Genomic DNA, 27,869 nt, shown 5'->3' with positions numbered 1-27,869 from the left:
GTTCAGATCCTTTGGTCAAACCACGCCGAAAAAAAATAATTTGAAAAAAAACTTTGTTTTATTTTATAAGGTTATAGTCGGAAAATTGTGCTACTTCCATAGTAACGGTCCGACCACCTTGTTCTATTTTTGTTTTTTTATTTACTATTTCCAGTTTTTTTTAAATTGCTTTTTGTGTTGGCATTATTTTCCGCCGAAAAAGAGCCAATATTATCCCTAATTTGCAAAGGATTCGTTACTAGATACAAAATTCACATATGCTCAACCGTTGAATAAGTTCATTTAGGGGTGATATTAAGGGGAACTTAGTTAAGATATCCGCAAATTTCTGTTCGATAAAAACAGATACTATGATATTGTATGGGTTTCGTTTTTTATATAGTATTAAAAACAAAACCCATCCAATATCAAACTACCTGTGTGCCTGCATAATCCCCTAGTTATTTTTACCGTAACCAACTGTCTACAGCTGCTCTGCACATGCGGCTACCTCCAAATTTTTTCCGCGCGAAAAGTTGAGTCTTAGAAAAATCAAAATATTGATTTTTTGACCGAGTTTTCAAACTTTTTGACTTCTCGAAAACTATTCGCCCAAATCTGAAACTTGGCTTCAATGCATAGAGAACGGCTTGTGTGAATCTCCTCTGCATGAACGGCTAAGTTCAATTTTTTTCAACATTTACACAAATTGTTATGACTCTCGAAGAAGCCAAATTTTCTATTTTTGACCATTTGTTTTGAAATTTTATGATACGTCTCGAGAACACACTGGATTGTGTGAAGATACCTTACATAAAAAGCTGCACCTAACTTTTTTTACACTTAGTCATCAGCCTCGTAAAAAGTCATGAACGTTTTTTTTGAAACTCTCTTAGTTTTCTCAAAAAAGTTCCCAAATCTGAAAATTTAGATTCAATCGAGAAAATGGATTGTGTGAAGATGCCTTACATAAAAGCTGCACCTAATTTTTTTTTACACGTAGTCATCGACCTCGTAAAAAGTCATGAACGTTTTTTGACACTTTCTTAGTTTTCTCAAAAAAGCTCCCAATCTGAGATTTTGGATTCAATGGGGAGAACGGGTTTTGTTAAACTTCACTGCACTAGTGGCCTTGCTCAAACTTTTTTGTACCAAAAAAGTTATCGTCCACGAAAAGGTCATATTTGTGAATTTTTTAAAACTGATTTATCTCGGAAACTACCCTCCCAAAGCTGAGATTTTGAGTTCAATCGAAGCGGCTGCGCTCAATTCTTTCCCTCAATAAGTAATGATCCTAAGAAAAATCATATATTTGATTTATTGATCGTTCTTTTCTCGAAAACGTACCATTCAAAATCTGGTTGTTGGATTCAATCGAAAGAACAGGTTGAGGAAGCTCCCCTATATCAGCGGCTATTCCCATTTTTTTACATGAAAGTTATGGCCCTCGGAAAAAAAAAACAAATTTCAAAGCTTAAAGAGTGATTCTGCAGCTCTAAAAGTAGGCTTTCACTCACTGCAAAATCCTAAAAGATCTAAGATAGGATTTTGGAATAAGCTTGCGCAACTGTCAGAAATTCACTCTCGTTTCAACTCCTTCAAGTGAACGTTATTAAAAAATTGTCGACTCGTCAATAATTGTGTCAAATATTCGGCTTTGTAATGAACAGCAATAGCTTTTCTTCATTCACTCTCTCTATCAGACCATTTCAAATTCTCGCTCCAGCAGATTGCAAACTAAAATCAAAGGAGACCGAAATTACTTTTAGGTTTTTAAAGCGCAAAATTCAGAAAGGATGTTAAAAATAAATCGGCAATAATCTAGGCTAATGAAAGGTCTTATGGCTTTATGTGCTTCACGAAATTGGTTTTTTAATCTCACCGCAAACGCTAAAAAGGGAGGAGTCTCTTTTATATACAAAATACTCCATATGTAAATCTCAGCCATTTTCTTGGAAATTTCCTTTTTGGGCAATTATGTTTTGAGGTTTGAGGTTTTTGAGAAATATAGCCTTTGCTCGCGGCGTATTGTTTCCTGTTGTGTTTATCAGTTACCGAAAACGAAGTAAAAAAAATTGGAGCCAGAAAACATGGGTGTTTTTTAAGAGTCATGAAAGTAGCGAATAATCTTATATAGGTATTGGTAATTTTGGTCGTATATATTTGGTCCCAGCAAAATGAAAAATTTACTTATTAATCCAATTTTCTCCAAATGGCTCAAGTTCATCAAAAATGTCAATCATAAATTTTTCTTGAAGTTCAAAGAGACTTATGGCCATATATTTTAAAATGAAATTCGAAGTTATGAAACCGATGTTATGAATCCTTCCTGCAGAAACGGCTGTCCGAATTTTTTTCGAAGTTCTTGTGAAAATTATGACCATTGTTTAGAAGTTTTTTTTTTTTTCTCAAAAACTACCCTGCCAAATCTAAGGTTAAGGGCTTCATCGGAAGAACAGGTTTCGTGAAATTTCTCGGCACAAGAAGTATCACCCTAAAGAGTTATAGCTTAAAGAAATTTCCAAATTACTGAAAATTTGCCTTTTTCTAAATGTTTTTTTTTTGTAGAAAAGCGATGCTGGACTGAGGAAAAGTCCATTTTTAGAAATTTTGTTCGTTGTTGGAAGTTCGTTGATTGTTTCTAAAACTACGGTTCATTAAGGGTTCAATCGAATGATCAATTTGTAGGATAATTCCTTTCATTAGCCGGTGGATAATTCCTTTCGAAGCGGAGGATAATTTGTAGGATAATTCCTTTCGAAAACTACGGTTGATCAAAGGTTCAATCGAATGATCATATTGTAGGATAATTCCTTTCAGCTTTTTTCTAATTTTAGTGAAGAAATTGCGAAGAATTTAAGAATGATTTGACTTCTTGACCCATTTGTGGACTTCTTTCGATTTCCCAAGAACGTGCGAATTGTGAAATTGAGAAAGCGTTTTTTTTCTCGACCAAAGCGTTTTTCTACTTTTTTAAAAGGTAGGAATCAACTATGGACTTGGTAAACGTCCAGTTTGCAACATTTCATAAATGACGCATTATCTTTTGCATCAGTACATTTTTACTAGTCATCAAACAGGTGCCTCCAGTTTTAGCTAGGCCCTCACTGTTCAAGTGTTCTTAAGGGGCCATGGCGCAGATGCTAGGCCGTTTGCTTCTAAATCTCGTGGTTGGGTTTGAATACGTTATATAGCATATTTTTTATTAGTTTCATTTTTTCACTTTTTGATCCAGTTTTTGCCATTTTTTGCTTGCGTTCTCATGAACTAAAAATTTTCATGAACTAAAATTAATTTAAAATCATACTTTATTGAACAAATAATTTCACACAAAAGCCAAAATTTCGAGAGAAAATAAGGTTCAATTTTTGCGCAATTACCATTGAAGCTTTACTCAATAATCAGTTGTTTCATTGGTGTCGTCTCATTGTCGATAAGTTTTCTGATAAGCATTTGTTGTTTTTCCATGCTCTCCATTAACACAAACGAAAGTCGTGATTGAAAATGTCGCGTTCTAATAAGAACTAACATAAAAGCGCGTTATTGTTATGAAACTAACAAAAAGCGCATTATCATTTTTTTGTCAATCAATGCACATGATTGAAAGCATTTGTCAAATCTCATGGCTTTAAATTTTTAATCCGTTTTTTGAAGAAAGTGACGGAATATTTATGCTCGGGGGTATTTTTTTCTCCAGACAAGTTTCGACTTTCTTAGAAAGCGTTACAAATTGGTTAAAGCAGGCTATTTGTCATAATTGCTGTGCTAAAGGAGCGAAATCTATCTATTTGTATTTCATTTTGGCGTGTGGGGAATTATTCAAAAAAAACTCAAAACATCTTTCATATTTTTTTTGTGAAAGATCATCAATTTTTTGAGCGAACTTTGCTGCATTAAGCCTTAAAAGGCAGTAGGAATCTTCTGGTCTTTGCGCTAAAACGAGCAGTCTTGATACTTTTTTTGTTATTTCAAAGTGGCGTTGTTATTTCAAAATTGGTGTTAATTAAAGCTACATTTCTTATCACTGTACTCTCATGTCCCTCGTATTTCATCCAGAACTCAGTTTCAGATATGAATCGATATGGAACTGTTGCAAGAGGTGGATTTTTTTTCTGATCAAAACTTTGAAGATTTTTCAAGCGATGTTTTCTTAGCTTCTTTTTCGCTGATCAAAGTTCTTTGTTTTTCAGTGTGCAAATTTTTTCTTGCCGAGTGACGCTAGGCAAATTATTGTAGTTAGACGCATAATTAATTGATTTTTTTTGTTTCCTCTTCCTCGTTTCGCTTTATTCGTTGCTGTAGTTATCAATTTAGTAGCTTGCGTTTTATTGAAGAAAGCTATGCAGTTGAGCAGCGTTGTGTCTGGGTTTAATTTTAGCAAGAATAATAGAAAGTTCGTTCTTTGAATTGCTTTACAATGCTTCGTTTCTAATTAACTAATTTTTTTTACCATCACGATAAGCACGGATATTACAATCGTGTACTACTCTCTTTTTTCCGTTAAAAACTCTGTTCACAGAATGGTTAAAATTAGAATTGGTAAAATTAGACTCAGCTCATACATAATAATTTCATATTTTTACGTGTCCGGCACACTTGGTCTAGAGACAGCGTTTACGCCTGGGACGGCAAAATCTTGGGTTCTAATCTGACAGAATTTTTTTTTAAAGAGGAACTATTCCATTAGAAAAAATTCTCGGCTTAATATTTGTCTGCTTATGTTTTATCGGCTTAGTTGCCACATTCCAGATTTGTTTTTTTTTGCTGCTTGGAAGTTACATAATACTTGCTTTTAGTTTTTTTTTCTATTTGTAATTTTTTTTATCTTGACTTCAGATATTTTTTTTTGTTTTTTAAGATCAAAAATTTTATTCTACCCAAATGATTTCGGCGTATATTTTATTGGCCTAGTGTTTTTTTACCTATTTTCGAGTAAATTCAAGGGAAACATATTTCTTATGGTCCCCCCTTGATTGCACGAAATGCTGGCTATGATTTTAAAGCTATTTTCGAGTAAGTTCAAGGAAAACGTATTTTATGGTCCCCTCTGGATTGCACAAACTGCTATAAATCTTAATTGAATATATAGTTTTTCATGACAACTTTTTTTTGGGTTTTTTTAATTGTTTTTCGTTTCCTTTCTGTTCCACTCGATAGGTATCGCCCTATATAATATCGAGTTGATTTCCTCATATTGCGTCTTTTGACGATTTAAAAAAATATGTGCTTGTGTGTGATTTAAGGTAGAGGGGGACTTAATAACTTTTTATTAGTCGTATTTTTTTTGAATTTTTCTCCGTTTTTTTAATTTTTTTTTCGGCTTGATAGGTTTTCGGCTCAATTTTCTTTCATTTGACGAGCAAATCAAGTTTTTGTTTTGATCAAAATGAATTATTAAGTGAGACTTGATAATTCATTTTTAAATATCTAGTTTTGATAGATCTAGTTTTGAAAGATCTAGTTTCATAAATCTAGTTTTTATAATTTTTTCTGACGTAGCGGCTTACTTGTTTTGTATCACAAGTGATTCGAAGCTCAGTTTTGACTCTGTGTTTGAAATGGTGTTGTAGGCTGAGTTTTTATAGTTGTTATATTTTCGTTTGAAACAGATTTGTTTTATTTACAATTAAGTTTGTTTTATTTACAATTTCCAAAAACAAACATTCGGAACAGAATGTGCCATCTTGAATATTTTTTTTTTTTGCAAAAACAAAGAAAACTTGAAAGAAAATCGAATAAACTTTTTTGCTAGCTAATATTAGCCTCCTACAAAACAATTCATTGTTGATTCACTTTGTGTAGTGACTCATGTGGTGACTAGTTTTTTCTGACGTCCCTAGAGAGGAATAATGACAAGCCGTTTACTCGATACTGCAAAAACTTAAAGAATTTTTACGCTCGTAATCAGCAATCAATTAGCAATCGGAATGTTTTCGCGCATACAATGTGATTAATAGAATCACTGAATCATTTGGTTGCTTGATTTGCAATAAATTCAAATTGCGCGTGTTTGCGCATTTGGCTTAGAGGTACTGACCATGTCCGGCTCTATAAAGTTGGATGGTTAGATTTTGAGTTTGTCAAATATAATGTTGTGAATTATTAGTGTGCTAGAGAAGTTAATGGTTTCTTGAAATCCTCGAATTTTTGAAAAAAAAAGATAAATCTGGCATTTACAATGAAGTCAATTTTGTTAAGGTTTACTCTATTGCCATATATTTTTGTATCGCAAATGATGCAAAGCTCCTCTTCGCCTCTGTTTATTTTTGAACTTATGCAATTTGTATTACATGGACGCATTGGAAAAGATTCAAAGGATTTTTTTGCTATCAGTACCTTATTAAAAGCAGGGGCGGATCTAGGATTTTCTCGAGGGGGGGAGCGGAATTTCAAAAAAAAAATTTAAGGTCAGTCAGCCAAAAATGGATATCTCAAAATAGTACAAAGGGGGGACCCTTTGGGTCGGCAGGGGGTCGAATCCCTGAGGGAGGGGGGGAGGGTGTCATCCACCCCAACCCCCCCCCCCCCCCTCCCTAAATCCACCCCTGATTAAAAGGATCGTTTTTTGTGTATAGGCTGAATCTCCGAGAGTAAACTTCAAAGAAGAAAAGATATTTTCACGTCAAACTAGGTGCACATTTGCATATGTACAACCGTTAACAGCTATTCGAATAAGGTTCATGCAAAAATGGCAAAATATGCATGTTTGTAATATAGGGTCATAAGATTTGCATCACTAATTCAATTGTACAGGCAGACATACATATCTGAAAATCATCAGTCTATGGATTGACCCATTTTGAATACTTACAGCTCACTTAGAAGCAGAAAAGCTAAATCTTATTGCATTCATTAGCATGACGGAGGATGCTGACCTCACCACAGCACAACAAAAGTGAAAACAATTCAGTCGAATTAATTTTTAAATCGACGTAGATCATACCTATTCCAATGGGCCAATAGCACTGGGCCAGTGACGAGACGAAACCACCAACCCGTCCGAAATAAACGAACTTTTTGATGAGAAGAATCCGAGATGCTACAACAACACGTGAAGTTCATAGCTTGCCTTATTGTTGCACTTTAATTTAAATATCGCGCTAAACTCATAACGTTAGCTCAATACTGAAATTAAACCTTGAAATATTTTAGGGTCTGCACGAAAGCCTTGTTTGTTTTCTCTTGTGAAGGATGAATCTTATGATAAGGGTGTCTAAGCGGTAATAGGCGAGCAGCTCGACCACAATTTCTTTGCTTACCTTTGTTTCTGAATTTTCAAAATCCAATAGAACGATGGAACTCGAGACTTTTCGGAACTAGAAACGAATAATTGAATTCAATTGCATGCTCGAAAGATCATTTTGAGCGTTTACTACAAAAAGAACAAGTAGCTCTTCGTTTGTTATAATTGATCATTTTGATTTTTACTTTTCAGTGTTATCTCAAAAGAACTTGTTCGGAAAAAGACTAGTTTTCTGAAGTGACTTAATGTTTGTTTTTCCAATGGATGCACTCAAAAGTGTCCTTGGCAGAGCACTAGCTGAAGTTTTTGGCTGTTGTTATTGTTTCTGAAGATTCTTCAAATTTTCGACAGACTTTTTTGCAGCTACAATGTTTTGGTTTCGTTAAATAAATAAAATCACTAAAACAGCTGCTGCGTTTAGTAGCTTATTTTAACAAAAAGTTTTAAGCGTTTAAACAGTTTGTTATTTAATCGGCGGAAAATTGTAAAACTTCAATCCAATGTTGCATGATAAAATGAGCTTCATTCTGCGTTTTTATGACTCGAGGGATATAAAAGTCGAATAATTGGTGCTAAGTCATGGTAATACAAGGGCTTCGACCAGAATTTTGAATCGTATTTACTTAAAATCCAAAACTCAATGGACAGTTTAGCTGCAAAAATTAGTTAAATACCTGACTCGCTATTAACCATTTTTAAACATGTTGTATATAAAATACCTGTGATAAACATTCACTTCAACTTTTAAACTACGGTTTGTTTTTTGATACGCACGGTGCATTAGATCGCTTAGTATTTTAAATAGCGGCTCATCATTACTTTTATATCGTTTTCGTTCTGAAAACGGCTTTAATGTGCATCAAGTATTTCATTTGTAAATGATCGCTTTTGTAATTTTTGAATGGAATTTTTGACTGCCAATTATATCTCCCTATCGCAATTTCACGGTTCAGGAGCATTATTGCTCTATTTTCGAATGCGTATTTAATCCAGCGATTTTTCCACATTTTCTGCGACCGATACGGCTTGAGTGGATAAACAAAAGTAAATAATTCAAAATAATAAACAATCTTTGATTTTACTGCAAATGAGCCGGCCCATTCGACCAAATTGCGTGGACTTATAGACCATATTGAAGGAAACTGTCTCGATTGCACGCCACTGCCATTATGAAATTTATTACCTTTTTTGTCTCATTCATTTTGAAACAGGCTCATGTTTTGGGTGTTGCCACGATTACTGAATGAAGTTGACATTCGCTTGAGGTACTCGCCTATCGCGGTCGTTTCTGTCAAGTATTGTTAGATTATTTAAAACCATACCAAATTTTGATTTTTGGAGTTTTTTTTTCTGCAAAATGAAATTACCTTGACCATCGCCTTAGTTTACAGCAATCATTCTTTTAACCTCGTCAAAATGACTTTGATATAGTTGTTGTATTTTTACGCTCTGGTTCATCCTTGTTTATTGCTATAAATTGGCTTTTTATTATTAATTATATAATTAGTTATATCTAGAAATAGTTAGTGCTACCAGTCTTAACTATGGACAAGTATGACAACTTGGGTATGGTGGGAGAGGGTAGTTATGGTGCTGTGATGAAATGCAGACACAAGGAGACTAACCAATTGGTGGCCATTAAGAAGTTCCTGGAAAGTGAAGACGACAAAGTGGTCAAGAAAATTGCAATGAGAGAAATCAAGATGCTCAGGGTAGGTTATGACTTATCATCTCACAGATAAGAGACCGACAAAAGGTAAATTAGCTATTAAAATCATTATAACGTACATCTCGCTCAAAGTAAACCGCAATGCTTCTACTCGTGAAATCGAAGTTTCGTTCACTCCGCTGCGTTTACATTCGGCACGAGTGGTTTATTGCGCGTGAATCAGTGTTCACCGCTACTCTAGATAATTTTTTTTGTTTCGTGATTGAAGAGAAAGCACATTTTACAGAAAACAGCAACTCACGTTACTGTTCCGGCTTACGAAGAAGCTATCGGAATACTTGTGCTCGGTGGTGTGTTTTTTATCGCGAAACAAACTTCGACTTTCCAACCAGAGTTTTCAGACAACATTTTTATACAGTTGAACCATTAAAATTGGTTTGAATTTTTTCTATATCGCGTAAGCGGCGTTATTATCCTGCCCAGAAATCTTTCCAAAAAATTTTAAAAGGCGCATTTGGCGCCAATCTTATATATTAAATGTAACTCCGAATGCGCTATGGACGCAAAGTTTAACTGAACGCAATGTTTTAGCTTTGTCGAATGCAACGTTTAAAAAAATTTTAAGGCTTAACGTTTAAGAGAAGGCCAAGAATGTTCTCGAACTTTCAAATTATTTCAAGTCTGTTGTTGGAAAAAACTCAATTCTTTAGACAAGATGAACTCAATTAATTTTCAAGGCTAGACATTGCCTGTCTATTTTTTCGAAATTTGCGTTCTTAGATAGATTTCATTCTAAAACGAACCAACTAAAAACAGCAACCTCCTTGCTAGGAAAACTAGCTGTTTGCAAACAGATTTGCACTATAAATTGTTTTGAAAATTTTCAAAGTTTCATTGCCTCAATAGCTTGCGTAGAAAAACTTAAGCTTTTCGCAAACCGATTTGTCCATTGAAATAACTGGAAAACTTCAAAAGGTTCATCCCATGAATCGTGTGCTCAGAAAAACGTTAAAATATTTCAAGTTATCTTATAGACCGAATTGTTTCACGAAAACCTTAAGCTTTTACAGCAAAGCGTTCGCAAACATTTTGTAAGCAAGCTTTTTGCAAACATTTTTTAAATGTTCAAAGTTTTCAGAGCTTTAATAGCTCGCTTAGATAAACTTAAGCTTTTCGCAAAACGATTTGGTCAATGAAACAATCTGAAATAATTCCAAATTTCATAGCTTTAAAAGCTTGCTTAGAAAAATTTCAAGTTTTCCTGAACCAATTCGGTCTGTAAATTAACTTGAAAGTGTTCAAAGTTTCATAGCTCTAAAAGGCTGCTAAGAAAAACTTAACTTTCCGTGAACCGATTTGGTCAACAAAATAACTTGAAACATTTCAGCTTTAGCTTGACTATGTTGCGTCGAAAAGTTTGAAGCGTTAAAAGCTAGATTAGAAAAACTTTCAGTCTATGAACTCATTCAGTCTATGAATTAATTTGAAAAAGTTCGAAGTTTCATAGCTTCAAAAGCTTGCCTAGAAGATTTTAGGTTTTTCGCAAACTGAATTGGGATACAAACTATCTTAAATTATTTTGAATTATTTACGTAAAAAAGCTTGCTAAGAAAAATGTATTTTTTTTGCGAACGGATTCGATCAACCAAACAATTTGGAAAATTTTAAACTTTATAGCTTGAATAGCCTGCTTAGAAGACTGTAAATTTGCTGTCTTCTGCTAGCTCTTTTTTCTGTTTCAACTCTGTTTCAATGAAATATTTTGAAGTTTCATAACTTAACTAGTTTGCTTAGAAACACGTAAATTTGTTGCCAACAGATTGGCTAGTTTCCTAACTTGGAATGCTTGCTTAGAAAAAGTTGAACATTTTGCGAACTGATTTGGTCCATAGAATAGCTTGAAATAATTCAAACTTCCATAAAATGAATAGCTTGCTCGAAAAAAAAACATAGGTTTTTTGTGAACAGATTCGGTCAAAGAGATAAGTTTACGCGTATCAAAGCTTAGGCCAAATAGCTAGCATACCAAAAGTTTTTTTTTGATAATCACTTTGATCTGTCAAATATCTTGTAATAGTTAAAAACTCCATCGCGTGATTGGCTCCAGTAGAAAAACTTGAAATAGTTTCTATCCGGTTAGGTGTATGAACTAATATCAAAAAACCAAAGTTTCATTCTTTCGCTATCCGATTCGCTGTAGTTGGTTTCAAAAGTGTATAGCTTGAATAGCTTGCTTGAAAAAATTATTAGCTTTTCTTAACCAATTTGTTTTCAAATGTTTCAAAGCATAATATTAATAGCCAGCATTCATTCTTTGAAAAACCTTGAAACAATTCCAAGTTTCATAGCTCTAATAGTTTGATTAGAAAAAGTTGAATCTTTTGCGAACCAGTTTGCTGTGTGAAGTAACATGAAATATTTCAAAGTTTCATCGCTTGAATAGCGTACTAAGAAAAATCTTAACTTTTCGCCAACTGATTCGCTCTATCGAACAAGTGAATTTTTTCAAAGTTTCCGTGCTTCAATAGCTTGCCTAGAAAAACTTCACTTTTTCGCGAATTTATTCGCTCTATGAACCAACTTTAAATAATTCAATGTTTCATCGCTTGAAATGATTTCATGGAAAAATCTAAGGTTTCACTTTCCGATTTGCTTCATGAAACATTTTGAATTATTTCAAAGTTTCAGCTTGAATAGCTTGCTTAGAAAAACTTCAATGTTTTTGGGAACCGATTCGTTCTACGAAACCTATTGTTTTTCAAACCGATTTAGGATATGGCTCAACTTGAAACTGTTCAAAGTTTCATTGCTTGGATAGCTGGATCAAAACTTTTTTTTGCGAGCGAATTGATTATCGGAGGCGGTCTTTCTAGTATGTATTAGTTTTGAGGAGGAGCGCGCGCTTTTTTGAGCAAAAATTTCCAAAAAGTTCCTAAAAACGCATTTTTTGGCATGTTTTTTCAATTTATCAAAAATTTGCCTGCGGTGCAGAAAATATGACTAAAACAGAGTCTTTTTAGCGCTTTGGGAGAGCTCGAAAAATCATTTTGGTCGACCTAAAAAAAGGTCGACAAAGTTTTCGAAATGTTTTTGAAAATCCGCCCCCTCCTCAAGAAAATCGTAGATCCGCCCCTGATGATTCGATGTAATTAACGTGTTGCTATCAGCTAAAGGAATCACGGTGGACTTTACATTACGTGTGGGGCATGATTTTACGAATTGCCTAATAGCTAACTTGAGATAACTAATGCGCGCTTTACCAGGTTGCTAGTGACGCGTAGCGTAAGTGACAAAGTAATCTGGCTAAGAAACCTTGTAGTTGACATTGCGTGTAGGTGAGTGAGAGATTTAAAAAAATTAGGTTTTCATGGTTTTTTGGGGCTTAAACTAAAAGTTACTTCAGATGCCCTAAAAAGCAGACGGAACGTTCAAGACTCCTCCTTGATAAGATACGTATTGTCCCTTTATTTACAAGGAAACAAAGCAATTTGGAGTTGCGGAAAACATTGATGTAAATGTAAATTATCACTCGCGCCAAATGTAAGCGTAGCGGAGTGATGCCTAGAAGGAGGTCGCTATATGCCACGGGCGTGTCTGAAGAATTGAGTTTGAATTATTCATTGTCTATGTTTTGCGATAGATATATTTGCCTGTTGTGCGGGCACCGAAATGATCGAACTTCCCTAATTAGACCAAAAAGTATCTGATTCTGATTGGCTGAAAAGGTCCTTTTTTAAACAAAAATAAAATTCCCCTTAAACAACGCATAAGGGGTGGAAAGTTGACGTAGACCTGTATTTCATATCATAAAAATTGCACGGCAAGACCGCGTCCTTATCGAAATATGCGTTACTATACGGGCTAAAAACGAATCATGCAGTGCTCTGCTGGGAATGCAAAACCCAAAAAGAACAAAGCTATTAACTTGAAAAAATAAAATGTTGACAGTAAATATGACTAAATCAGGATAATTGCGAAAAGTTTTGATCGCTCTTTTTTTACACTCAATCTTAACCAAAAACTTCAATAATCAATAAATTTTATCATCACGATGTAAATGTCCATAAAATGGGAACAATTCCAATCCATGCGCTTTTTCTGTGAAAAGACTTAAAGAATATTTAACGAAAAAATTTTGGCTGCTATACTGGAATTTTTAGGCTGTCAAAATTTTAAAGCCTATAAATCGTGATTCGGAATTTAACAATATTGTTAAAAGTTGCCGAGAACAATTGGTCTGGACTTTTTGGCATTCAGACTTTAATACAGTCTCGCATTAAATGTAGTTAATTCGATTCTTACGTGAGTTTAGTTGTTATTCCCATTTTTTCTGGCATGTTTTTACATAATGCAATCGCCTCTTTTAACTCTAAAAGACCTTGGGAAATTGAGAAACTATTTTTCTACCTACATTTCCTCCAGGACGTTTTTCTTTATTTTTGAGATTTGTTTCAAAAGTAAGTTAAGTAAAAGGATAAAACCGATGTTAAAAATTGCCAAGAAAAAAATATATGAACTTTTTTGCATTCAGACTGTAATACAGCCTCGCATCAATTGTAGTTAAATTCAATTCATACGTGAGTTTAGCTGTTGTTCTTTTTCTTTCTGACACGTTTTTGCATAACTCAATCCGTTTTTACTTCAAAAGACCCCGTGATATTCAGAAATTTTTTTCTTTAATTTCTTCGGAAGTTTTTCTTTATATTTGAGATTTGTTTCAAAAGAAAATTTTCTTCCAGATTTCATGCTAGTAAGGAGAGAGTCGTAATTAAACCAGTAAGCTAACGAGCTAAGAGTCTTACTTTGATTCCACTTTTTTCCAACCCTTCTCGCAAATAAAAGTAACCATTTGCAGGCTCTAATGCTGCATTGAATTTTTAATTTTGTATATTCTGTTCTATCTGTTTTTTTGGTGGCTAGTGTTTTCATGTTGACAAGCTACCATAGCGCAGATATGGAGACGCAATAGTCGTAATCTTTGGGTCGGTGGTTCGTTTTGGCTCATAACGAAATTTTATTTTTCAAGGTTTTTCTTAACTTTTTTGAAAATTTTTTCTTTCGCCATTTCACTTCTTACTTTTTAGGAGCTCTTTTTTGCCGTTTTTCGCTTGTGTTTGCGCAAAGCAGCTTCGTTTCTTTAGTTTTGAAAGTGGATTTTTGTTAGATTTTCCACTAGAATAAAATATCACTTATTGAACCTGTTTTTTTTAATTGGTGTAATTTTATTTTTCAAGAGTCAATCATGAAAGAGTTTAAAAGTTGAAAAAGCATTAAAATTCTATGGTTATTTTTTCTCATATCTTTATTTTCGGTTTCTTTGAGCAACTCTCACCTTTCGAAATTTTTGTTAGTTATTATTCTGTAAATTCAGTCTGAATTTTTGATATTTCTTTTTCTTGTTCACTCTACAAATAGCAAACACTTTACGCTGTCTAATAACAAGAAGAAAATTTGAAATGCCAAAAAATTGCTACAAAAAATCACAAATGTGAACCTAAAAAACGGCGGTTGATCCATTTTTGCAACTTGCATGATTTCCATCAAAAAAGTATCAATCAGACAAAAGTCTTGAAATTGAAAGAGCGTCAAACTGATCTATCTGAAAGTATGTAATGTAGTTGAGTAATTATTTCAAAAAAAATTTTTTTTTGCTCCTTGTTTCGTAAAACATTTTCATGCAATTTTGATGCACAAACGTCAATTTTGACCGGTTATTTCAAGAACTGCAGAATTTTTTTTCAAAATAGGGTCCTGGTAGTATTTTGAGAGAGATCGGAATATCAATGTGGTCGGCCATAGCAAACGCTCAAGAAACCCCTGGAACAAAACCCAATACGACCTGCAGGTTAAAAAAGGCGAGAAAATAGTTTTAGTCTATTGAAAAACATTTTCAGTAGACTGAAAATAGCGACTTCACACGATAAGAAAAAAATTAGCTGTGTAAATTGAAGAAAAATACCTGTACACAATTACAATAATGGGAACAGGACGTGTCTGTGCGCATCAAACAATGTCGATCTAAAATGTAAACAGTATCTATTTTTTCAGCAACTCCAACACGACCACCTGGTAAATCTTCTGGAGGTATTCCGGCGCAAGAAGAGACTCTATCTGGTGTTTGAGTTTGTGGACCACACAGTGCTGGACGATCTAGAGAGGAACCCTCATGGTATGGATGAGACCAGGTGCAAGAAGATACTCTGGCAGGTGCTGAAGGGCACAGAGTTCTGCCACAGTCACAATGTAAGGAGCAAACAAATGGGTTCTCCCCCATTATAGACCCCCAGAGGCATATTATTGCTCAGCTTAACCACGTTTGTTCAAGTTGTAACTAAATTCTAGAGCAACGAATTTTTCTTACAGTTGCAATAGTCTTAAATACGCTTTAGCAGGTAGTAAAGTGTTAAAAACTTCGAATGTACTGCTTAAGATATAATATAGAGTACAAACTTCAAGAAGGGTACATGAAATTGAGCAATCTTGTAATTCGGTGTCACGATGAGACATCAATTAACATCCTCAAAATGTTATCCTTAAGTTTTCTTTCAGTCTGCATTCCTGCTTCAAATGAGACTAAAAATTGGTTTTCTGTCAAAAGTTTCCACTCGATTGAACAGAAACTTCTCGAACATTCCGCAGCAAAGGACCAGTCAATTATTAAATTTTGAAATCTCTTTAAACAGGTCTAAAATAACGATAAAAATGGGAAAATGTTTTTAATCATTTTGGGTTTAACGGCGTTATAAAGTATTTTTTCTCAGAAGCTTTATTGATTCGTTTTGTTAATTTGGATAAAAATTTATCACATTTGTTGATAATTTAAGCAAATTGTTGCGCCTGATGTTTATCTACGGAGTAACGCACGCGAAGAGGTTAAAAAGACTAGGAATTTTTATGCTGGGATTTTTAACACTCTCTCCATAGATAATTCCTGTAGCTGGACACCTTAGATAGTTGCCAGACATAAAAGTGCAGGAAAAAATCTACGATGCCTTGATGAAAATTTATCCATGTTACTAAAGGTGGTATATAAACCAGCCGAAGTATAAGCCAGCCGAAGTATAAACCAGCCGAAGTTTAAACCAGCCGAAGTATAAGCCAGCCGAAGTATCAACCAGCTGAAAATACGTAAGTGCTATATAATAGCTATTTAACAATTATGTAACAGTTACAAAAGTTATGCAAATTTCATTCTTATGATGTAACTTTTCGGCTGTTTTATATACTCTGAGCTTTTTCGGTTGGCTTATACTTCGGCTGGTTTATTCACACTCGGGTTTCTTAGTTGTGTTGGGGCATTTTTTAGGAAGAATCGTTGGCGTCCTTTTCAGATAATCCACCGAGACATCAAACCCGAAAACATCCTGGTGTCGAAGACCAATGTGGTTAAGCTGTGTGACTTCGGCTTCGCCCGCACACTGGCTGCACCGGGGGAGATCTACACGGACTATGTTGCCACCCGGTGGTACAGGGCACCCGAACTACTAGTCGGAGATACCACCTACGGAAAGTAAGATCAATTTTTCTTTATCCTCGTCGTCATCATTTTCATTAACATATCAGGTTTCGAGGCATTCACTTGGAGAACTGCTTTTTGATCTAGTTTTTTTTTATCTAGCTCTTCTGATTATAGTTGAATTATGTCAAAATCAAGCCGTAGATAGAAACCTATGAAGTATTTTATAAATCTAGTGGGTTGTTTTGCATTAGTGAGGGTTAGTTTTCAAAGATTTACAGTTTATCGTAACTGAATTGAGTCTTTGAAAAAATTTTTGTGAGTATACCAACAAACAGGTCCTCGTGTTTATTTCAGCAGCTATTTAATTGAGTAATTTAGGGCAGTGGATATCTGGGCATTGGGGTGTCTGTTGGCCGAGATGCTCACTGGAGACCCTCTTTTCCCTGGAGATTCAGACATAGACCAGCTGCACCTAATCATGAAGTGCTTCGGTTAGTTAATTATTGTTCCGACTGTTTGCTCCGACAAATGAAAATGGGGAGGAACTTTGTATTCAGGTGTTTTAGTTTTTTCTTTTTGTTTTCCACGCAAAATCTGGTACAGCAAATAATCATTGGAATGGGTCGAGTGATATATCATTCTCTTTCCGTTGTGATTCGAACGACATTGAACGGATTTGAAAAGTTTCTCAGTGTCGAGAAAAATTAGTTTGAAATTTTTGGTTTTTGATCTTATTTCGAGCGAGTAACGCGATCGAGTAACGTTCTTTCTATACAACAATTGATCGAAATTGGTCAATTGATTAAAAAAAATTGAATTTACTTAAAGAAAAACTAATTGTGGATTATTCAATTCTCGCTTCCTTGGCAATCAAAAAATATTAAGAAATTACTGTGCAAAAAAATGTTTTAAATGGAGAATTTTTTTTTTGGAAAAAATTTTTCATGTTTTTGTTTGTTTTCCAATTTTTGATGATAACTGTAGTCAACTTCAGCTAAATTGCTGTGCTCGTAACACGTTTTTTTTAAATGTGGTCGTAACGTTTTGTGCTACGTGCACAGCAACCGGCTATCCTTGTTTTACTTTGCTTTTGCTCTCACGTTAGATCAGATTTATTAAAACGGTTGATTATTATTGTCGTTAAGAGTTTTTTCGATAGTTCATTTCGCTGATTTCCAGAGCTTACATGAGCTTATACTTCCACGGTTTTCCTTTAATTGTATTACTTGTCATTTTACGATATCCGCTTTTTTCCTACCCAAGTCGCAAATGCAATTTCTCATCTATTTGATGGCTGTTTGCAGCAATAACATAAGATCGTGTTTATTTCTGCTGCTTAGCATTATATCTTTGTATCTGGTTTATTGGTGGCTAGTGTTTGAAGGTTGTTACGCGCCCATGACTTTGAGCTGCGTCAGTTTAAATGTATTTTTAAGCTCGAAATTTTTTATGTGTGATTAGAGTTTTTCACAAACAACTATTTAAGCCTGACATGTATTTTGTATCGCCAGTAGTGTGAAGCTCTGCCTAGTCTCTGTCTGGTTACTAAATTTTGAACGATTTGGATTTTACCTTAACTATTTTACACAACTCTATTTTTTTTGTTTGCGTTCAAGATTGTTATAAATCAACTGCACTTTGAGTTTGAATTATACATTTTTTGTTTGCAAACTTGTGTTTTGTTGTTCTACTTGTTTTGCAGATAAGATAGATAAATTTCTTTCCGCATCGCAAGTGGTGGGAAGATCAGCTTTATTTCTGTGATTTATATAGAAGATTTTGGGAGTCATTTCTGGAAAAAGTCTTCAAATTCTTTTTCCGGAAAAAGTTTTCGAACTTGCTTACGCTCAATTTGATTTAAGATTCTTTTAAGTTTCAGTTCAATTTCATTCGAAAAAGAAAGACAAGTTACGCTCTTCACTTACGAAAGTGCACATGGCGCAAAAAACATGAAAATGTTTCAAATGTAGAGTTATTTGATTCCGAGCGAAATAAAAAATTACCTATTGATCAAGTTTTCTCTAATTGAGTTAGTGTTAAGAAGAAAGTGACAATACTAAAATATTCTTAAAAACCAATAAATTTTACATATGACGTTTTTTTTTCAAAAGTAGAAAAATGTTCCAAATAAGTCGTTTTTGTTGGTTTTCTGAAGTTCAATGGCAATTTTGATTATTTTTATGGATTTCTGTTAAACTTAAAGTTTTTTTTATAGCCTGTGGCATATTTCATCGACAATATTTTTGCATTTCAAAATGTGAGCTTTTCTGCAAAATTTTGAAAATACAGGAATTCTGATGAAAAATGTTTTCAGTTCTTATCAAGATTTTGTGAACTGCTTCTGATGAACTTATGACTCTTATGACGCCTCTGGATTTGGAACATTGCATATTAAAAGACAGTTCAAATTCACTATCGCTGTATGCATCGGTTAATTTTATTCATTTGATAAAGGCCCACTGTCATTAACAGAACATTGTCAATCTATAAAAATCATCATCACCTCTGCAAATTGTACGAATGCAAAAAACTGCGTTGTTTGATGCGTTTAAAACTGCGGGTGGTAATTTAAGTATCGCGTTAAAACTTGCAAAAGTTGAATTATGGCTCTTATTTAATAGGCCATCTCTTTTGTTAAATGGTTCTTAAATAATCTGTCGTGTCAGATACATTATTACTACGGGGATCTGTTAATAGATCTAACTGCTGCTTTATTTTTAGCAAGCTGTTCGTTTTTTTTGTACAAAATGAGTTTTTACTTTAATGTAGAAAAGCTGCGATAAAGTGGCTATTAACTCTACTTTCGTGGCTATTAACCGGCAAGAATAAGATGTCTAGTTAGTGTGACATAAAAACTGAAAACGCACTAATTTCGGGTCAAATTAATTGTCATCAGGGACAGAGTCATCAAGTTGGTCTGAAAATTGAAAAAGTTCAGACCAATTTTTTTCGACACCAATAAAGTTCTTGTGATTTTTGGAATGGGAATCACGGCTCAAAGGGCTTGAATATTATTCCACACTTAAATACCTGCGAGCTTTCTTTGATGCAGTAAAGTGCATGGCGAAAAAACGCACCATACCGACACCATAGTTCACGACTGCTAGTGTAGCTCTTTGAGCTATCATTCGAGAAGACGTCCTTTTGTAGCTGGTTCATGACCTGCCGTGTGAAAAAAATCTATAGTTTTGCTTAGTCAGCCAGTTAACAAAGTTAGGGGCAACAATTAGATTTTATCAATTTTATATCAACTATCTCGTTAGGTCTAATTTTTTGCGCGGATTTTTTGGGTTCATTGGACGACTGCCGCATTTTTGTCGGCTTCTTGCCAAAAACTATTGTTTCAGCTGAAGTTTGCTTAATAAATATTTATTTCAGGTCCTCTGCACTCCAAGTACAAGGAGATATTCCTTCAGAACCCTCTTTTCTCGGGGGTGCGTCTTCCCGAGATCAAACACGTGGAACCCCTAGAGAGGAAGATCCCACGGGCCAACAAGTATCCCAACTCCCTTGATTTCATGAAGGTACGATTGGAGCGTACAATTTTGTTGATGAAGCAGCGATGAAAAAAAAAAGTGTTTTGAACATACTGATTCTCTTAATGATCATGGCTGAGAAATTTCCTTTCCTGTTTTCTAAATTTTTCATCCGACCTGAGCTCTTTTTTCGTTAAAGCAGCGGAAAAATTATAGACTCTAACCTACTAATTTTACTAAATTCACATGATCGTTTCGGGAGCAACAATTTTTTGTTTCTGCTGAAACCTCAACGAGCAGAAATCGCGAAGCATAAATTTTACTGTTATATATCTTCAACTTGAAATTTTCTCAAGGTTTAGTCAAACCTCAACAAACTATTCAAAATTTGATGCTACCATTTTTGCAATTCTTTAAGAACTCAAACCGCGCTATCGAGCGTTGCTCAAAATTCGTGCAAGCAACTGAAAAATTGTGTTGACTGAATTGACAGGTATCTATGCGACTGGACGCCATGGACCGTCCCTCGTGTGTGCAACTGTTACGTCACCCCCTGTTCACCTCAGACGGATTCGCTGAGGACTTCTCGAAGGAGCTGAAGCGGAAGATAGACAAGGAGAAGACAGACAGCAACAACCTCTACAAGATACTAAGAGGAGAGAGGGACAAAGACGCGTCTAAGAAACAATCCTCCTTTGCTTCCAAGTTCCAGGTGAGACTTCGTTGACATAAATCCACGAGGCAATGAATGAAAACTGTTTTTGCGTTAATTCTGTGATTTGAATCAAATTTTGTAGTTTTTACTTCCGAACCTTCAAAGAGAAATGAAAACGATTTGACGCTGATGATGACAATTATGACATTGAAAAAAAAAGTTTATATTTGATGAAAAAACTTACAAAATTGAAAGTTATCATTGAAAAGTTGTCATATTATCTAAAACTTAGTTATTTTAGTCTAAGCAAGGAGACTCGGTTGCTCAGAAGGCAAACAATAACCAACCAAACGGAGAAAATAACAACAACTCAGTATCTTTACCTGCCATGAAGAAACAGTCACCGAACAAAGCCACACCTCTGAACGAGAAGACAAACCAAAAACCTCTTATTTCACCCAACCTCCCGAACGTTCACGACAAAAACCCGAACTCCAATTCTGTCAATCAAGCGAACCCAAATGATACGCTATTATCCGACAAACAAAGTATCATTAGCAAACGATCTGACAACTCACGAAGAGTTGACCCGAGTATGAACCCGAATCCCACAGGTCAAATTGGTTCAAATCAAGGTCAAAATGTCAGTCCAGATTACGAACCAATCAAAAGTCCAGTCAAAAATGCATCTTCACAGCTCGGTTCCCAAAAACAATCGACAACTATGCCTGTTATTTCCAAAACGCCGAGTATAACTGCCGGAAACAAACAGAATGGTTCAACACTAGCATCTACGGTTACCCCGTCGCCCCCTTCATTGCTTAATAGCGGCGGGCCAGGTGGAAACACTTCGCCAGTGGCGTCGAACAAAGGTCACGTGAACTATCTGCATCAGACGCCCTCTAGCGGGGGAAACTACAATGCCACTCCCGGAGGGATCGGGTTGGGAGGCAGGACAGTGACTAGTCTCCATGGGGGGAGTCCGAGAGCTTTTAGTCAGCTTCAAGGTCACGGCCAAGGTTATACTGGCAACCAGGTGCAATCGGTGGGTAGTGTGGTTAATCTCAACATGGACCATTTGCCCAATCGCGGAAGTCCGGGTGCTGGAGGGTTGAAGTGAGTAGATATATTTCTACTTGCTTTAATAAACTTGTAGGCTCTTTCGGCCAGCGGTGGTGAAATGTCTAAGTCTCCGCCTCTCAATTGGAAGGCCGTTGGTTCGAGGCCTATCATCATGATGATCTGTGCTCGTTGCTTGACGGTCAGGCAATTTTACCCAGACCAGAAAAATAAGCAAAAAATTCGTATGCAACCCTTAAACAGGGATACAGCAGCGGTTCTTCTGTGTAATGAGTAGAACAGCTGTTATTTTGGTTATTTTCCGCGCGCGAAAGTCTTAAGTTGAAGGGAATGTTTTTTTTCTAAATCTGGCTGATGCGCGTAAAATAGTCTGTGTAAATTAAAAGGTAACGATACCTTGACTCAACTGGATTGAAAATACAAGTAATTTATCTTAAAATTACATAATTCAGTGTCGAGTTAAGATTAGATTTTGCAGTTTTGATAATATCACCTTCTTCTGCGGTAATGCATAAAAAGCTTGCTCGGTCGTTATTGCGCCCGGCCTAATTTCTTAAGAGGGTTGAATTAGTCGTTTGCAGCAGTAACTCGGTTTCTCGGCGGTGATTTGTTGCGAATATTGCGAGTTATTTAGGAAAACTTATTCGATGAGTAACGGGAGTCTTGTATCTCCCGGACGTCAAGTAGCGGGGGGTATCCCTGCAGTCGTCAGTCTAGACACATCAGGAGGGGGAGCAGGGGGTAGACCTGCCTCCCAGCAGAGTCTCGATGCTCTATCCTCCTCTGTGTTTTCTAAAAACAGCTCCCAGTCGGGAAACCTCCCTATATGGTAAGATACAAGTATATCAAGAGATTAGTCCAAGATGGAACAATAACAAACTAATGCTAAAACTAATTACTAAATTGCATGGAATGCTAACTGTTCACACTCTAATTACTATTTGTGATAATCACTTACGCCGATTGATACAATATGAGAAAAACCTAACGAAGATTCACCTTGACTTTTTCTTGCAGTTTCTTCTAAAATTCATCCTTTATAAAAATTTTGACTTCGACATTTGAGTGATCACTTCTAAAAATCGAATCAGTACATATAATTGTATTTTAATAGTGATGAAATTGTTGCAGGGCTGGTATATCGACCTTGAAACGAAGCTACACCAACGTGTACAAGAAGCCCAAATCGACCGAACTCCCGTCCCAATCACCCTTCGACCATCCTCCGGGTACCCTACCCCTCTCCTCCCAACACCTCCCCAATGGAACCAGCCCTCGCCACGAACAGAGCCTGAAGATGAAAGATTTCAAGTCTTCAGGGCTGATCGGGGGAGGGGGAGAGAAGAGTCATTTGAATTCAAAGGGGGGTCAGTTGGGAAACGGATCTCTGCATCAGCGGTTTTCGCCTCCATCTAACTTCAAATCTATGAGCAGCAACAATTTTTCACCACGTTAGTAACTAGGCTTTCTTAATTTTTGTTCCGACCATTTAATAAATGAGGAAGAACTTTGTATTCGGGTGTTTTAGTTTTTTCTTTTTGCAGGCTTACAATAGCTTATATTTGCTTAATTTAAGCCGTGAAATTTAGTTTTACTGGAAATCAAAAACTTCAAAATTCAAAATATGTTTTGCATTTGTTAAGACGATGGTTGGAGCATTCTGTGCTTCTTGCACAGTAACCGGCTATCCTTGTTCGTATTTGCGTTTTTTTCTTGAATTTGAAAAATAAGCATACTGTACAAATGCTCAGATGGAACAAATGAGCAATCCCTCCAAGTGGTACTTGACGCATGTTTAAAACCATTGAAATTTGTTTTTATTATATGAAATCATGCACCAGATTCTGCAACGAATGCGAAGCAGCAAAAGCTACAAACTCGAAAAGTAACTTCAGAGCAAAAAAAGCCTAATTTTGCATCCTATGCCGGCGTCCCATTTTAATGTAATGCAACTAGGGTATTGCTCCGATAAATGGCCACGGGAGCAGACTGTTCATACATAGCTGTCCATTCTTATCGAGATCCCGCGTTCCTCGTGGCTTCTTCCTTGCTGCAGCTCACTTCCCTACCTCTTTGACTCATGCCCTCCGATGCATTCGGCTCTCCATATTTTTCTTCTTTGCCCCACAGTACTGACGCTCTCACAGTTGTTGCATGCACCAGCAAACACCCGCGCGCTTGATCAAGTGGATCACTCTGCTGACTCATGGTATGTCCTGTCCTGCAGGTCGGCGCCACCCTTGTCACTTCGGCAGTCCACTGATTCCTCCGATGTCTTTTCGCACTGCGAGTAGATGAGTTCATTTTCACTGCAACGCTTTTTCTGATCAAAACCTTTGCTCCACCAGTTCCTGCAGAACTGCCATTGTCAATGACTTCTGCAGTAGATCATCGAGCTCCTCCAGTAATACGCACTCTTCGAGTTCTACAGGCTTCTCCAGTACCGCTAGCTTAGCATCTCCATCACCACACACTCCTCCAGTACCATAAGGTCCTCGAGCACAACAAATTCTTTTAGTATCATAAGTTTCTCTAGTGTCTCAATTTCCCGAGGTTTCCCAAACTTCTCCAGTACCACAAGCTCCTTGAGTTCCATAAGCTTCTCTGATGCTACAAAATCCTCAACTTCCACAGGCTTCTTTTGTACAACAGGTTGGCATCCGCCATTGCCTGCTCTGCTTGTGCTGTTTTCCACTAGTAGTCTGTTTTCCAATCACACTAGCAGCTCCCTGGAATCACCAGTGTAGAATTATGTGTTTTTTCTTCCTTGGTTTCTGTGTAGCGCTGGGTTTTTCTCTCAACCCAAATCTAGCAATCGAGGGCGCAATCCTAGCTAAAGTGATTGCTGCTTCTTTGTTGACGATGAAGATGAAAATCAGAGCCATACAGGAACAGTAGATGGCAAATAGAGCATGATCAGGGGAGAAGAGGCAAGGCATGGAGGCATGGAGAGAGAGAGAGAGAGAGAGAAAGAGAAATACAGAAAGAAAGATATGTTAACCCAAGCTCTGAGCGGACGGTGAAAACAAGTCTCTGGATTTCTTAACACTCGCTATTCATTCTGGAGTTGGGGGCGTTGACTTGGAGCTGACCAAGTTTTGTCACTTTCCCGAAGTTTTGGTCAATGAAAACCGACATCTTTACATGCAAACGTATCATCTTCCAACTTAATTTTGTCCAATTTTACTTTTGGTCTTCACTTCAGCCTTTTTATCCCTTTGGTCTGGTATTTTCAACATACTTGGGGATATAATAATATTAAATCTTCTCGGCTACATGGATTCAATTTTAGTAGCTGATAGTGGGAGTGGATACTTTTATACATAGGAAAGAAAACTATCAAAAAAATTGAATATGCGTAACTCTAACCATTCAAATTTACTTAAGACAACTTAGCCAATCCTACACGTCTGAGTGTTTTTTGTTGTGTCTCTGGAATCAATGTATTATTTTCATCACTGGCTAGCTTGAATAAATTTTATAGCAGGTTTTTGAAAAGTACCAAAAAATGAAGTGGCCCTTGTGGAACGCCCTAGTTACAAGAAAACATTTTTTCTCGCTTTCATGTTTAAATACTGCAATCCCTTAAAGTTCCTTGTTTTAGCCATACAATATGAGGAAGCAAAACTTTTTGTGTCGATAGTATCCTTTATTACAAAATCAGTAATTTATACAGGGTGTTTAGATAAACTTTCTCAAATAAAAGTCGAAGTTCTCAGTAAAATTTGAGCTGAGAATAAATTGTCTGAGACTATAAAAATCTTTTCAGGCCGTCGAACGAATTAAAGGATTCGGCCACCGCACCACTCAAGGGTACTATTTTACTATCTGGGTTTATGGGTGTTAGTTTATTTGGGATTGAATTCATCAAAATGGTTAAGCTTCACTTCTTACAAATGATCAGAAACTTGTTCAAGTTTTGTCCATACAAAGGCTTGATTATTTCGATTTTACATGGAATTTCGTTGACTGTTCTTGCCTAAACGTTATCTCTGCGATAGATTTGTTTTAATACGAAGTGCTTTAAAGCGTTTTTTGCGTCACCTTAGACCAATCCTATATATCACCACACGCTTGGCCTAAGCGACAAGTATAAAAGAAACAGTTGCAGCTGCTCTTAGAAGTCAAATGTTTTCATCCATTTTGGCGCCACTTCCAACATCAAAAATTGCAAATTGCGCTTCAAAAACATATTTTCCACCAAATGGTTTGAAACCACTCGGTCTCCAAGAATAAAGACCCGTGACTAGTTTTACGCGGCCATAAATACCAAATGTACTTCAAATGAAACCCATAAATCCGTATGTATTGCAATAAACAATTGAAAAACAACCTTATTACAGCTGTGAAAGTAGAAAAAACGTCATATATCAAAATCAATTAAAAGTCAGCAACCGTTTTTTGTAGAATGTCCGGTTACTCAATTAAATGCTTTTTATTTAAATCGAAAATTCACCGAGTGAAATTTGCAAGTTCCGGTTAAATCTAATTTGAGACTGGCGGAAATGCGTACAAAAAACATCAAAACAAATAAATTAATAGAATTATTTATGTTTTTGATGGGACTTATTATGTTTGTAGCTAGCAAGTACAATAATCTGAAACTGCCAACGAAAAGAGAGAAGGTTGAACAAGGCATGAACGAACTAGAAGTCACAAATTCGAAGGCATTCGAGAGCTTCAAACGGACAAATCACCATATGCCTCCCAACGGCTTCTCGTGAATTATAGAACTTCAATTTATTTGATGCTGTAGGTAAATTGATCCATCCACAAATGAAATCTAGAACTCGCTATGATAGCTCAAATTTGATTGATTTGAAAATGTATCTGGACGAAATAACTGCGTCAAAAACGAAAAATTAAAAACGACAACAGGATTTTTTTTTAATTTTTCAGAAAATGCGATGTGGATCAATTTGTATGTGTGGGTTTGTCGGTGCTTTCTTTTATAGTTAAACTGATTTATTAGAGAGAACTATATTTTTTTTCTGCCAAAACTTCAATACGATTATGCTTTAAGATTTCAACGCTGAGGTGAATTTCAATCTTTAAATCAATTATTTTATGTGCCTTGCGTGTTGAGCAAATCTTTTACACCCATGAAAAAAGGTTGTCTGCAAAATTGCTACTCTCATACGTCTTTAAAGTTGCTATGGTGGGGTGGATATTTGATCCATAAGTTTGATTACGCTTGCGATTAGCAAGCCTTATCAAATCGGAATAGACTTTTTTTCGGGTTAACAACTTGTTTAACAACATATTGATTTCAAATTTCTTAGAATGTACGGCATACTCAGTCTGGAGGTAACGATTATGCCTGGGACAGCAAAGGTCCGGGGATCGAATCTGAGCAGGACCTTTTTGTTCAAACACGAAATATTGCATTTCAAAAAAATTGTCGGCTGATTGTTTATCTGCTTATGTTTTGTAGCTTTCTTTCCTCCGGATCGTACAAAAAATTTAAAATCTCAGAATATATTTTTTAAATCAGAGCGTTTCATGACAACAGTTTTACTTTCGTTCGATAAATGTTTTTTAATTCTCATTCATTAAAGGCTATAGAATATGTTTCTTGACTTGATTTCCGCAAATAAAACATCATTCCAGACAACATTTTGAAACTTTTTAGTTGTGGTTTCTCCAATAATTTCACCATGGATTTTGCTTGTGCTTTAACAAACTTTAAAATCAAGTCCAAACGTTGTTCATTTTAATTTAGGTGAGAAGTTTAAAAACTTTATATTATTTTCATATAATCGTTTTTTTTTTCGGCTCAACTGGTGACTGCTCAAAAATTGTTGGTTTAGTTTTTACTGGTTTTGCTTGTGCTGTAAGAAACTTTCATTTCAGTTCCAAGTGCAAATGTTGTTTATTGTAGTTTCAGGTGGACTTAAAATTTCAAGGTTTCTGATAATCAAATTTTTCGTATCATATTGTGTCTGCTCAAGATTGTTAGCTTTATTGACTTTTTGTAAGTTTTATTCCGTTGCTAATTTGATTTTTAATTTTTGTTGCATTTCAAGTTGTTGAAAAGAGGCTGATCAAAAGAGAAGCTGATCAATGTAACAAAACTTATGTAATTTGTGGCAAAATCAATCTACAAAATTTCATAATAGGGCAATTTTCACCCTGCAAGCATGGTCTAATAGAAAACGATAAATGTTGCGTCTATCAGCACAGAACTTCTTTTTTTAGCCCACCTTATTTTAATGTGGAACAGTTTTCTCAGCTAGGTATCAGTTTTCTGTAGACTATGTTAAAGCTGTGTAAAATCTTTTTGAACAGTTACAATGTCGAAGTTTGCA

At 35.7% G+C, this 27,869-nt stretch overlaps 1 protein-coding gene across 3 annotated transcripts; it reads left to right on the top strand.

The window, feature by feature from the left end:
* Nucleotides 1-7,792: 7,792 nt before the first annotated feature.
* Nucleotides 7,793-26,411, top strand: LOC134846043 (cyclin-dependent kinase-like 2). Of its 3 annotated transcripts, none has more exons than XM_063863219.1 (10): nucleotides 7,793-8,934; nucleotides 14,940-15,134; nucleotides 16,223-16,401; nucleotides 16,729-16,841; nucleotides 19,729-19,874; nucleotides 20,320-20,538; nucleotides 20,783-21,597; nucleotides 22,196-22,390; nucleotides 22,693-23,012; nucleotides 26,143-26,411. In XM_063863219.1, exons 1-10 carry the CDS (start codon nucleotides 8,767-8,769, stop codon nucleotides 26,283-26,285), a joined length of 2,493 nt encoding a protein of 830 aa, XP_063719289.1. In that variant the 5' UTR covers nucleotides 7,793-8,766; the 3' UTR covers nucleotides 26,286-26,411. The 3 variants fall into 3 exon arrangements, with proteins under 3 accessions (XP_063719289.1, XP_063719290.1, XP_063719291.1); XM_063863221.1 differs by lacking the exon at nucleotides 7,793-8,934 and adding an exon at nucleotides 13,167-13,193; XM_063863220.1 differs by lacking the exon at nucleotides 22,196-22,390.
* The last annotated feature ends 1,458 nt before the right edge of the window (nucleotides 26,412-27,869 follow it).

Source organism: Symsagittifera roscoffensis, chromosome 5 (genome assembly GCF_963678635.1).
Source record: "Symsagittifera roscoffensis chromosome 5, txSymRosc1.1, whole genome shotgun sequence".
Lineage (NCBI taxonomy): Eukaryota > Metazoa > Xenacoelomorpha > Acoela > Convolutidae > Symsagittifera > Symsagittifera roscoffensis.
This window is presented reverse-complemented; position numbering and strand designations above follow the sequence as displayed.

Bases quoted from the DNA above. Each gene is read 5' to 3' on its own strand.
- LOC134846043 (XM_063863219.1), top strand. From the start codon at position 8,767: ATGGACAAGTATGACAACTTGGGTATGGTGGGAGAGGGTAGTTATGGT. The intron at 16,402-16,728 runs GTAAGATCAATT...TGAGTAATTTAG, and splicing joins GGAGATACCACCTACGGAAA to GGCAGTGGATATCTGGGCAT. The intron at 19,875-20,319 runs GTACGATTGGAG...CTGAATTGACAG, and splicing joins ACTCCCTTGATTTCATGAAG to GTATCTATGCGACTGGACGC.